Consider the following 12216-nt stretch of genomic DNA (forward strand, 5'->3'; position numbering starts at 1 on the left):
TGTGGACAAAGCGATATTAATGCGTCTTGGGTACATTCCTCAATGCGTCTTGGGTACATTCACAACTTTACTACGAGCTGTCCACTTGTGCTCAGGTCAGCCAAGATGCATGTTACTGTAATGCCAGGTGTGAACAGGGGCAACAGGGTGTGTTGTGTGTTGATGCAAAAAGACAGCTCCAAAGATCAGTGTTACATCAGGCAGAAGTGACAATCACACAGAGACAGGAAACAGAATGGAGAGAAAGAAGAGCAAAGGAGAAGACAGAAAGAGAGACAGCGAGAGAGAGCAAGACAGAAAGAGAGGAATACAGAAAGATTCGGAGAGAGACAGACAGTGTGAAAAACAGGTAGAGAGACAGAATGTGATGCAGAGGAGTGGAGAAGTACATACACTCTTAGAAAAAAGGGTTCATGGGGGTGCTATATAGAACCATGGGGGTCTTAGCCAAGGAGATAGAACCCTTTTGCCTAAAAAGGGTGCTATTTCATACACGTGAGGGTTATTTGAACTTCAACGACCGTTTATGGAACCTTTCTGAAGACGTTAATTCTTCACTGGATTTAACGGTAAGTGACACACAACCCTAATCCCTTTCATTTCAATCATAATCATTACCCGTGTTGTCTGCAAATCAAAGCCAGAAATTATGCCTCTTAAGTAAAAAACAAGGGGCGTTCTTCATAAACGTCAGTGGGCGTTAACCGGTCAGCTGTTAGCTAGAATCTATAAATTCGTTGTCTCTGAATGATTTTAGCAGCAGCTAGCTATCCTATCCTGTCACCCTACTGGATCCATCATTAAGATTAGTTTTCTACTTCCTTGTCAGGCTGACAATAAAATCAACTATCGATTATATGATTTTGAGCTTGTATCCACTATTGTTGTTCAATGATATTCACTGTCCTCCCGGCTCCCGATAAGTTAAGCTAACTAAATTTAGCGTGCTAGCTAGCATGGCGAGTTGCCATTAACTAGCTAGCTACAAACGTCAGCCAGCAATGCAAAATCAGAATGATATGGCAGTAACTACTTCATTACCAGGCTATCTAGTTAAATTACAGGAAACCAGCCATCAAGTACATATAATTGAGTTGTATCATTGTCAACACAAGTTTTTTGTTTTATTTTTCGTTTTAAAGAACAGGAAATTGATGGAGACTACTGGGCCTCACTGAACGGATGGTTGAAGAACTATCCCCGTCTATGAAATTGCAGGTGATGTTTGTGAAGGAACTGAACTAGCTCCTAGAACAGTAAGTGAGGTGTTAATCATTCAGTAGACATGGTAGTAAATAGGCATTTTGGAAGTGAGTAAGCATTTAATTAAACTAAAAACTTTTCCTCTTCTCATCCAGACATGAAGTTGGATTGCCCCTGGACCATGCTGACAGTAAGTATAGCATGTCTTCATTAACTCATGTTCATTACTATTATGTGTGTGAAGTTTTAAGTGTGTGATGTTCAGATTGTTACCATAGGCATAGGCAAAAGACTGTCCTGTCTAGACTGTCCTGTGCCAGTGTTGAGAATGATGCTTCGACAAAGACCATGCTCGTCTTCTTTGACCCAACCATGGCCAACAGTATTCAGTCTGCCCACCTTCCCCCCAGAAAAAGTAAGTGAATTACAGTGTAAAGACTAAAAATAAAACCATTTGAGTAGGCAAGTTCTAATTACAATGAATGATCTTTCAGGTACCCAAACCATAAAAAATATACAGATGTTCTGGGATCTCATCACCAGATTTCCGTTTCTTGGAGAACACAGCTCCTCTGGTATGTTCTTTCCCAACTGTTATGCAAAACATTATTCCTCAGTTCAATTTCTATACTACTTTGATTTTGTGCCAGCCTCATAATTTATGTCTATACCCACAGGAGACCCTACTTGAGTGTCTGAGGAACAAAATAAAAAAAGAAAGGTCACCTTTAGGCAACTTGACGTCCAGGAAATTAAGAGAAAGTTTGGTGCTGGAGGAAACAGAATTGTGGACCATGTGCCTCTGGAGGAACCACCTGGACATCAGGTGCCATTTTTTTTATTCTTGCTTGTCTTTAGCCCAACTGTGTGCCTATGTCTGTATGTCTATCTGCTTGCTAGTCACAGTTGTCATTGATTGCCGGTCTTAATTCTTAATTTTACACATTTCTTATGGCTAATTTCAGAGAGAAAATAAGTGCAGATTGGAAAACGCAGTCCAGATGCTTTCTGGGAATTATCCAACACAAGAGGTTTGCAATATTTTTGTGAATGAGATACAGAATTATATTCTCTATTGTTTAAACAAGGTATGTGTTGGTTTTTAACAGTGCAAATTGAATTTTTTTTCCCTTACACACTTCTCATTTACATAGGAACCACCCAACTAATTTCCGGTCATCAGCCTCCACGATGCAGACTCCCCTCCTTGCCAGGAGAGCATCCATTATGATGGATGGCATCACCATTATAAGCGGCGAGATGGATGTGGCACATGCCATTCAATGTCTGCTGGAGATGTACTTCGTCATTGGTGTGGAGTACCCCCGGCAGATCCTTAGCTTTTCAGAGCATTATCTTTTCAAAATACAAAGTTAAAAAAAAGTGTCCATCCCTGTTCTGAAATTATATAACCAGATTAGTTCATCACTGTTACTGTTGAGTTTTTAAATAAAAAAATACAGTCCATTTTTGAATCCACCTCTCCTCTCTTTCTTTTATAGTAACAACAGCATGTAAACAAAGGTTTGCTATCAAGTTATTGGTTATTTTATTTAAACTAATAGTTGCATTTAGCCTACAGCTCTTTCCCAAATGGTTATACAAGAATTATTGAGAGGCACTATTGCAGTATTATTCACTATCATTAATTATTATTATTGATGATTAAGTGTTAAAATATGATACAAAAAAATAAATCGATCAAAGGTTTTGGGAGAATGAATAAACCTTTTAAAAGGTGCTGTTTAGAACCCTTTTAAAAAAAAGAAAAGAACCCCCAAGGGTTCTTTTTATTGAACCCTCTGTAATGGTTCTATATTTAACCTTTTGAGGGTGCCATATATTGAACCCTCTGAAATGGTTCTATATTGAACCCTTTGAGGGTGCCATATATGTACCAAGCTATAGAACCCTAAAAGGTTCAATATAGAACCTTTTGTTTTTAGAGTGTAGAAAGAGTGAAAAGGAGAGGAAATGAGAGGAACAGACAAAGAGTGAGTGACAGAGTGTGTGTGACAGAGAGAAAGAGAGGGAGAGAGAGAGATTGGTAGAGGGAGAGAAAGAGAGCGAGATTGAGAGGGGGAGGGAGAGAGAGAGCAAAGAGAAAGGCTGATGCTAGAATGGCTCGATGGTGATGTCTGTTGTGAGGGGATTTTCTCAGCATGGCTGACAGTGGTATTTAGCTGGCTGCTTAGGTACACGCTGGATTTGGCAGTGAGTGTTGTGACGGGGTCTCCTCAGGTTGCACTGCCCTACATGGAGATGGCGAGGGATCGTCGAGAACGTCTTGGCAGGACTGGGGCCATCCTTCTTCCTTCTACACCCACCCACCCTCACATCCGCCACCTGCACCATCCCCCCCCCCCCCCCCCCCCCCCACCCCATCCCCCACCCCTGAGCTCCCTTAACCGCCCCCCGGAGGCCCCTCCATCAGTAATGCGTTTATGAAAATGAGCGGTTCTGCACATGACAAATCACTATAATTGATCACACGGCCATCCATCATGTTTAAGGGCCCTTCCTCCGAGGAGCAGTCCACTCCGGGGCTCGACGCCTCAAGACAAACATCCTCCTCAGCACTCGTTGATTTCATCATCTCATTTCTGTTTCTCCACATCTCTCCTCTCATTCACTCCCTGTCTGTCTTTCCCTCTCTCTCTCTCTCTCTCTGCCCCTTCCTCTATACTTCTCTGCTTCTCTGTGTTTCCTCTCTGGCAGCCTCATGGTATATAATATCACAAATAACAAAAAAAAGAATCCCTCCTAAAACAAAACAAAAAATAAATAAAAAATAGAGAGAATGGGGGGAAAAAAATCAACATGCCTGTCCAAGGGCAGAATGAATTTCTCATTATTTTTCACTCTGTTGCCAGGACAACTGGAGGTTGACTGACAGGTTGGGAAGTTCCACTGAGCTGTGCCATGCGTTCTGTGCTGTGAGAGCCCACAGATGGGACCGATAGCACTTTTTTTTTCTCTCTCTCTCTCTCCCTCCATCCTCCCCCAGTTTCAGTTTTTTGTATGGTTATGTGATCTGATGCTAATGTCACCACAGTCTCCAGTTGGGGAAAAACTCTACTTCTCTCTCACAGACCTCACAGGGTCATTTAAACCCAAGAAAGGCACTCAGCCCCCACACACACACACACACACACACACACACACACTCACAATTACAAACATTCCATTTTTCAAATTATGCACTGAAAGCAAAGCAAGACTGCATTTCAATGATGAACCATCCCGGAATATACCAGATCAGCTAACGCAAAGAGTGAAGATCTATAAAGAGGAAGAAAAAATTAAATAAAATGTTGACATTACATATTGATCTTCACGGGGGCTCTGGATTTTTTTTCTTTCTTTCTCGGAAGCATAATGTGTGGGCCTCACCTTCCGCCTCCACCGAGGTTCATCACAATGCTGCTCGGCCTCCTCGATTCTGGTAATGGGCAAGCCAGCACACACTCACACTCACACACACACACACACACACACACACACACACACACACACACACACACACGCATAGATAGGTGTGTATATATATACCTCTTGCTGATAAGCTCCTTATCTTCCGCTTTTTAAATGAGAGGGGGGTGAGTTCCACAAAAGGCCCCCCCAAATATTTGGTGTGAAAGGACGTGGTCACCTACAGGGGGAATTCTCCAGGCTCGGTGCTTGCCAAGGGGCCCTGGTCGAGCCTAATTACACTCCATCAATTAAAAGAGCAATTATGCCTGCCCATCCTTCATATGGTAATGAGGCGAACTCAGGATTGGGGGCACGGAATGACCTCGGTAATGGCAGGAGATATCCGGAAAGTAGCGGCAGCTGGTATGCGAAGCTAAGCACTAAAGGCAATGGAGAAAAACGGTTCAAAAAAGCAACGAGGCTCAGCATTAGCCTAGCAATGGCAGGATTCCCTCTACACCACCATACTTACAGAGAGCGAAAGAGAGGATTATAGAAAGTATAACTGGCTGAGGGAATGCATGTTGATAGATGTTTCCTTAACCCTCCTCAAACTAATAAGCCACTGAACATGCTACATACTGTACATATGCAAGAGGATGCCTCTGACACACTGTTTGGTTGAGAAACAACTGAGTTTGTCAAGGACACCTACTTGATGAAAGTAATGAGAGAAATGTAATAACATTCCGGGATCAGAATAGAACTAAGGCTCGGTAAAACTAATAAGCCATTCCATTAGGAGAGGTATAAGATTCAACCTTGTAGGTATGGGCTGTTTGAGGACAGGTGACCTTTAACCAAGCACACTTGAGAGAAATAATTCATGACGTGTCCCCGAGAATGAATAAATAAAGGCCTCCACGCTTTTGCGAAAAAAAGTGTCGTCCTTTGGTTAACCAGAATCCGGTCCTTAGGAGATTTGAGGTAACTAGAGTTTTGGAATGGCTTTTTAAATGAATTCCATTTATAAAAAAGCAGGATTGCAAAACCACCAGTAGGCCATCAATTGATTTTCATTAGAATGAATGATCACCTTTGGGCTATCACTGCTGTGACAGTATCATCTGGGCCTTCACATTACCCACTGACAAGAAGGAGGATACATTGAAATAGCTTACAGTAAAGCCTGTCAAACTAAGGGGCCATTTTGCTTATTCATTTGCGCGTACTTTACGGGACATGAACATAAACAGATTACCGTCGTCAGGCCCAGGTCATAAGCCACACTGGAGGTCGTTGCATCAGCACTGGCTATTACAATATCCCTGTAGGGTAGGCGTTTAATTATCGAAGTTTTATCGCATGGGTTTCAATCCGGGAAATCAAAAGCCCATGCTCTGTAAAATAGTCATAAAGTCCCAAAATTCATTTAGGGGATAATGTATGTTTTTAATAGACCACAATAGAAGAAGAGCTCATTAAGTTTAAGAGCTCTTAAAGACAACCAAATTGAGACTGACCTCCCCACCCCTTTCCTCTCCGCAGTGATGACGATGACTACAGGGACGAGAGGATGTAGATATCAAGGAGAGGTAATAGAGATTAACTATGTGAATAAGTATGCACACAAAGGGACAGCGAGAGAGAGAGAGAGTGATAGAGAAGGAGAGTGGGCACTCATCTAAGGACAAATAAACGAAGCACTCCCCTAAGATGAATGGAAGCGAACGAACGAACGAACGAACGAGCGGCTGCTTGTCTGGGAGTTTCCCTGGCTGAGGAAGTATCGCTACGGAGGATCTCCAAGTCAGCATTTCCAGCACTAATGCATCATCCTCATTCTCTAATACGGGGAAGAATGCTGGACGTTAAACGGCCACCAGGGATAAATCCAACCCCCCCACTTCTTAATGAAAAGCTATATGCTCCATATAGTAACCACACAAGCATCACAGAGTGAAAATGTGCCATTTTTTCTTGTCACTTTACTTTCAAATAGAAAGTACGGTGGGTGAATGGGGACACAGCTAATCTACAGGCCCTTTCCGAATTGTCATCCTCCTGCTCCATTAAAAAATATCGAGACAGCCAAGAGAGATGGTGGCACAGCGAGTTTTCATTAGGACTGCATATTAATGGAACTAATCTACTTGTTTTGCAAACATCGGCGAAGGATGAAGCTCACATAATCTGAGACTGCAGATGAGGCCAGGGGCCCTCCACACTCATCAAAAAAACAGTTCGGTTCCAGCGATGAATATGTTAGACATACTGTAGGGACTGCAGAAGGAGAAACTGCATACAAAAAAAAGAAGCTAAGCTGAGGGTAAGCACGTTTGCTAATATTTCACTTCCGTTTCACCATAACCAATAAATCCAACAGGAGAGCCCTATTTTACAGGATGACAGTCTTCAGAAGATATGTTTGCCTGCTGTGACTGTCAGCGGTTGCTTTTGTGTTTTACGCCGCTTGGGTCTTTCTGAATAATCTATCTGCAATCAGATCCTGTGCTGGTAATTGGCAGGTTCGTTTAAGAATACATCAAGAAGAAAAGCCTCCCATTTTCTCTTTGATTTTCAAAGCGATAGAAAGAATATGCACAAATATGAATGTTTACCACTCAGAATAATCATTTTGTTGTAATTGCTTGTCCTCTACCACCGCAGTGAAAAAAAGAAAAATATTGCAGAGCCAGAGGAATGCCATGAAAAAAGGGGAAGTGATCCACTAGTGATAAGGGTTGATTGCTGAATCTGGCCTGTCTCGGTAAAAGTGTTATAGGCAGTATTTAGATGGAGACACACTGCTAATAGCTTGTTTTACCCCTAACCTGTACCAGTGGTTGTGGTCACTGTGTTTACGATTGAAGAATACAAATAAATAAATGAATAAATAAATCAGCTTCTTCCCCATCTGAGATAATAATATTCTCTGATACATAGCCCCAGTGCTTCTGCACCATCCTCTTCCAAACAGAGTAATCTTCCCCACTGCGGAAAAAAACCTCCTGCTTCCTTTCTTTCTCCAGGAATAGAAACAAGGGCAGTCCTGAAATCCGTGCTAACAATTACAATTACAGGCTCCGAATGACTACGTGCCTAAATTCATCCTCACTAATAATGCATGAGAACAAAGGAGAGGAACCTGATGAGGCAGGCGATGCGCTCGGAAAAAAAGAAAAAAAAAGAAACCCTCTGTCTAATGGTTGTGCCGCCTTTTTCGAGTGTGAGCTCGGCGGGGGGAGGAAAGGGCCGGCAGGAGGGGGCAAAGGTCCCCATTAGGAAAATCCCAGGCTGGCTGTCCGGGGTCACCGGTTGCCAGTGCAACACCACCGATGTAGAACCGAGTTCACCTGGATCAGGCCAGCTGAGACGCCGGACAATGAGCCAGTCTTTTCGCAATCAATGCCACCTTTGACTCGCACTCGTAACAGCAGCGAATGGAGCTTTCCGAGGCTCTAATGGCAGAATTTACTGTAAGTGTTCACTCGTCCCTGGTTTCAAGAGGGTGTCGGACGCCCCTGCTATTTTGAGTGAGTGGCCTGAAAAAAAAGCTCAATTACAATGAGCTAAGAGGACAAAGACTGGACATCAACGCTTTAGTTTTACTTGTCAATTACGAGGAGACGCCTCGACATTGATTAGTTGTACCTATAACTGCTACAGAAAGCCAGCTGAGTACGGAGGCCCCCGAGGGCAGCTCTAGACACGCCAATGCATCAATGCACACAGCCACAGGACTGACAAGAAGGCCCCTTTAGTTTCTTTGTCACCTGGTTTTCTGACAAAACGGTTTTAAAGTTCAGCCTTAAATATTTAAACAGTTTTGCTAAGAAGTGCTGAAGTGGCTTAGAAGCTAAATCTGCTGCTTAGCAATTAAAGGAGCCAGGAGCCACTACTGCAAAGAGGTATTGACCGTGACATCTTGGCAACAACAGGCTCAATCAGCTTAAAACAAAGCTTATGTATCAGGGTGTCAAGTCAAGGTTTTCTTTCCCATTTCCTTTGGAAAAAGGAAAAGACAAAAAACAACAAACCATTTTCTGGACTAGGTGACATATTTTTTTATGGGTTGCCATTACCGTATCCCCTTGAGTTTAAGTACTGCTATTTGTTTTGAGTTCCCTTGTCCTGCAGTAGTTCACATTCCAGGCAACAGATAACCTGTTCCTCGTAATGAATGACAAGGCCTTACAGCTTAGGCAATTGTAAAGGCAAGAGCCATTCGAGGGAAATGGGCTGTGCCTGCAAGCTAACATAATATTTCTGACTGGCTGCTTACTATGGGGTTTTTAGTGCCAGAAAGAGAACCATCACAGTATTTGCAATGTGAACAGCACGGAGGCTTATCTGTGGCTGTGGAGTTTCACTTTTGTCAGCTCCAAACTCTATCTATACTAGGCTCGATAAGGATCATTTTCGCGGTGCAGCAATACCAAATTGAAAACATCACAAAGGATGAGAGAGTATGACAGCTTGTCAGGAAAGTAGGCAACCTTACAGGACTTGCTAGGACATACCAACCCCCAAAATGTAACAGAGAAAAAAAGCCTCTCACCTGTGACTGATAACTCAGTTGTCCTTCGCACTACGAAGCTCCCGAATTGTATTTCACACGTGTAATTTCCAATGTCATCTTCTCGTACCTCACGTATCGAAAGGGTGTCTTTTCTTCTCACGATACTCTGTCTCCATTGTTTGGGCTTGCATTCCTTCAGAGAGAGCGAGAAATAAATAAATAAGCACATACATGCATCAGAGTGTTAATTTCAGACATGATGAGGGGTATTGATTTCCAGTATAGTCTACGTTAGTGTATGCCATGTTAAACACGTGAACAATGTCAACCACCAATCAGTGTGAGCACCCGCAATAACACATCCAAAATGGACGCTGACCTGGGATCAGGTCTTGCAGTGATATGGTGACTTTCTTAGGAGCAATCAGCTCCCAGGTAGAGCCTCATCAGTCTGCTTTTAACAAGTTATTAGAGTTGCCTTCCCGACGGACTGCTCCATCGCAGATGAGTTTGAAGTCGCCCCAGACCAACCTAGGTGGGAGGAACTCCGAGGGGGCCACGGGTGCTTTGAACGCCCAGGTCCCTCCGGCAACTATACCCCCTCCGGCAGCCGACGAGGAGGAAGGCGTAGAAAATAAAAGGGGGTCTGCTTTCGACCCCGATCCTCGCGGTGGGGCGAATTCAATCAACCCCCGCTCCAGGGCAGCGCAAATAACTGCGGGTGCCCGGGCCCAAGTCATTACCCATCTTTTTAATCCAATTCGCTGAGAAACTGAAGAAGCACTGCGGCCATCTAATCCGACACTCATCTACTTTTGATGAATTGGCCCGGGCTCCTCCTCGCCTAGGTCTGTCTGCTGTTACACGTGGGTGGGCGGCTGGGCACGGAGCGGTGAACTCAAATAACTTGGCGAGGAGGACTCCCTTTGCCTAAGGATGCTTCAGGGGCAGCAGAAACAGCGGTGGGTTTGGTGATGTTGGTGAAGGTGGGCAGATGTTTCTTAATATGTTTATTTCTCTCTCCCCTCTTCATGGGAGTTCTTCACCCTTTCTTGATTTTAGCTAATAAAGGAGCATCATGCACCGAGGCCTCTCGCCTCTCTCCCCTCTCTCCCCTCACCCCAGACCTCGTTCTTTTTATTCCCCTCTCTTCCATGAAACATGAACAACTCTAACAACTCATCTAACTACAGTGCATCTTCTCTCTGTCTCTTAGCGTATCTAGCCTGGGGGAAATCTGTGGAGCCAGGGCATTAAAAAATTAGCAGTTTAGTCCATGGCCCCAAACAGGTGAGCATTTATTTATGAGAGCCAAAGGCGCACAAATCTGTTAGTTACTTTATGCTCTGTTGATAAGGGGCAGGATTATAATCAGAGTTTCACTACTGTGAATTCTGCAGTGAATTTGCCCACATGCTTTTGACCCTGGATGCTTCCCTCTTCTCTTGGGTTGCCATGATCATCTTACTCTACACTCAAATGCATCCTGTGACAGATGGTGAGAATGGCTTCATTTATATTGCATTGGAAAATTATGATATAGGGTTTACAAAAAAAACGCAAGGCAACAGCAATAAAACATCTGGACAAAGTGCACCAAATACACCCACTCACTCACTCACTCAAACAGACACACACACACACACACACACACAGATCCCTTGGTTAAAGTGAACTAGGCTAAATGCAAGTAAACAATGAAGCTGTCAAAAGAAGGTTGACAATGAATTATGCAGTAGATTTATTGGTTCTGACGTGTTCCTAATTATTTAAGATCCTGTCGGAAGACACTCTTTGTGGTGGGAAATAAGGGTATAACCCAATCCAAGGAGAGAGCATTATTTTACTCTCCATTAAGTGAGACCAAACAGACTCACAAACTTATAACTGGACACCTTTGAGGCTACCCCTGAAGGCCGTGAAAAACAACACAGCCATATACAGGCAAAGGGTTTTTAAGGATAATTATGGAGAAACTGGTATAAACACCAAATAATATACTGTGCGTGAACATGAAGCCACAGTTGCTTAAGGCTGACAGACTGCGGTAGCCTCCTGCTTGATGCATAAGAAAGGGTTGCACTGCGATAGCAACAAGAAAAGTTCTTGCATTGCAGCAAACCTGGAGACAACGACAGAAATAGCCTTCAAAACATGGCTCCTGCAGTGAGACTGCTATTATTGCAGTGCTTTGGGTCTTATTTACTCATATGTGCATACCAATGATTTGCTCAGGCAGCAGGAGCTTATTGAGTTTTGAATACGCATGAAGCAGGGCTAAATTTGTTTGTATAATAGGAACATGTTCAAGTAAAAAATCGTATTAAAGAATAGTAAAGATTGTCTGAAAGCATTTGTATGCAAATCATAAGGCCATATATATGCATATGAATGGTTTGAGAGAGAGACCTATTGTCTTGTAAGCCTTTGAGAATTGCAATAGATAGTGTATATCAACAACATTTCCCCAAATGACTTACAATAGACACAAGCTTATGTATGATGGCAAAACAAACAGGTATGTAGGTGAGATTCAATACCAATTTCTGTGAGATTTAGTCTAGATTATGAACTATACATGTGGAGATGCTAGCCTGCACAGTATTTGGTACACAAACAAACCCCATGTGAAACATATATAACAATTATTAAGTAAACACACATTTATTAAGTCTTAACAAAGGTAAAGGTTTCATACCTTTTCTGTATTCATTCCAATGAATCTTAATTTTAACACAATCTAGTGATATAGTTTTGACGATTCTTTAAAAGTTTAAATGGAAAAAAAATCCATCTTAAAGAAAGATATCTCACCTTATACCAAACTAAGTCCGGATCCTTCCCAGGCTGCACATAGTCCTCAATATCAGGGCAGACGATGTCTTTGCTTTTACTCAACTCGGCCTTCTCAAAGTACCTCATCTTGGAGTTATAGCAGGCGTCTGTGTCGTTCTCAGCCACTGACAGCTCCATTGAGACTTTCATACAATATGTCGAGTTTCTGCAAAAAGAAAGTGAGATTTGAATAAGGGGATATACATTTCACTGACAAACATAAAGGTGATGAATAACTTGGA

At 42.8% G+C, this 12216-nt stretch overlaps 1 protein-coding gene and 1 long non-coding RNA gene across 10 annotated transcripts in view; one reads left to right on the top strand and one right to left on the bottom strand.

Moving 5' to 3' along the window:
* il1rapl1b (interleukin 1 receptor accessory protein-like 1b) overlaps positions 1-12216 on the bottom strand; it is a 261412-nt gene that overhangs the window by 126466 nt on the left and 122730 nt on the right. For all 7 annotated transcript variants that reach the window (XM_012837302.3, XM_031558959.2, XM_031558956.2 and 4 more), the window contains 2 exons: positions 11954-12140; positions 9179-9332 (listed from right to left, as the gene is read on the bottom strand). In XM_012837302.3, coding sequence (XP_012692756.1) covers positions 9179-9332; positions 11954-12140 — 341 coding nt within the window. The remainder of the gene's footprint in view (positions 1-9178; positions 9333-11953; positions 12141-12216) is intronic.
* Positions 312-2250, top strand: LOC105896007. Of its 3 annotated transcripts, none has more exons than XR_006151462.1 (5): positions 312-569; positions 1143-1256; positions 1359-1393; positions 1482-1618; positions 1698-2250. It is a non-coding gene; the product is annotated as an uncharacterized LOC105896007 (long non-coding RNA). The 3 variants fall into 3 exon arrangements; XR_006151461.1 differs by having other exon boundaries at positions 324-1256; positions 1698-1778; positions 1881-2250; XR_006151460.1 differs by having other exon boundaries at positions 327-1256.

The sequence above is a fragment of the Clupea harengus genome, chromosome 21 (genome assembly GCF_900700415.2).
Source record: "Clupea harengus chromosome 21, Ch_v2.0.2, whole genome shotgun sequence".
Taxonomy (NCBI): domain Eukaryota; kingdom Metazoa; phylum Chordata; class Actinopteri; order Clupeiformes; family Clupeidae; genus Clupea; species Clupea harengus.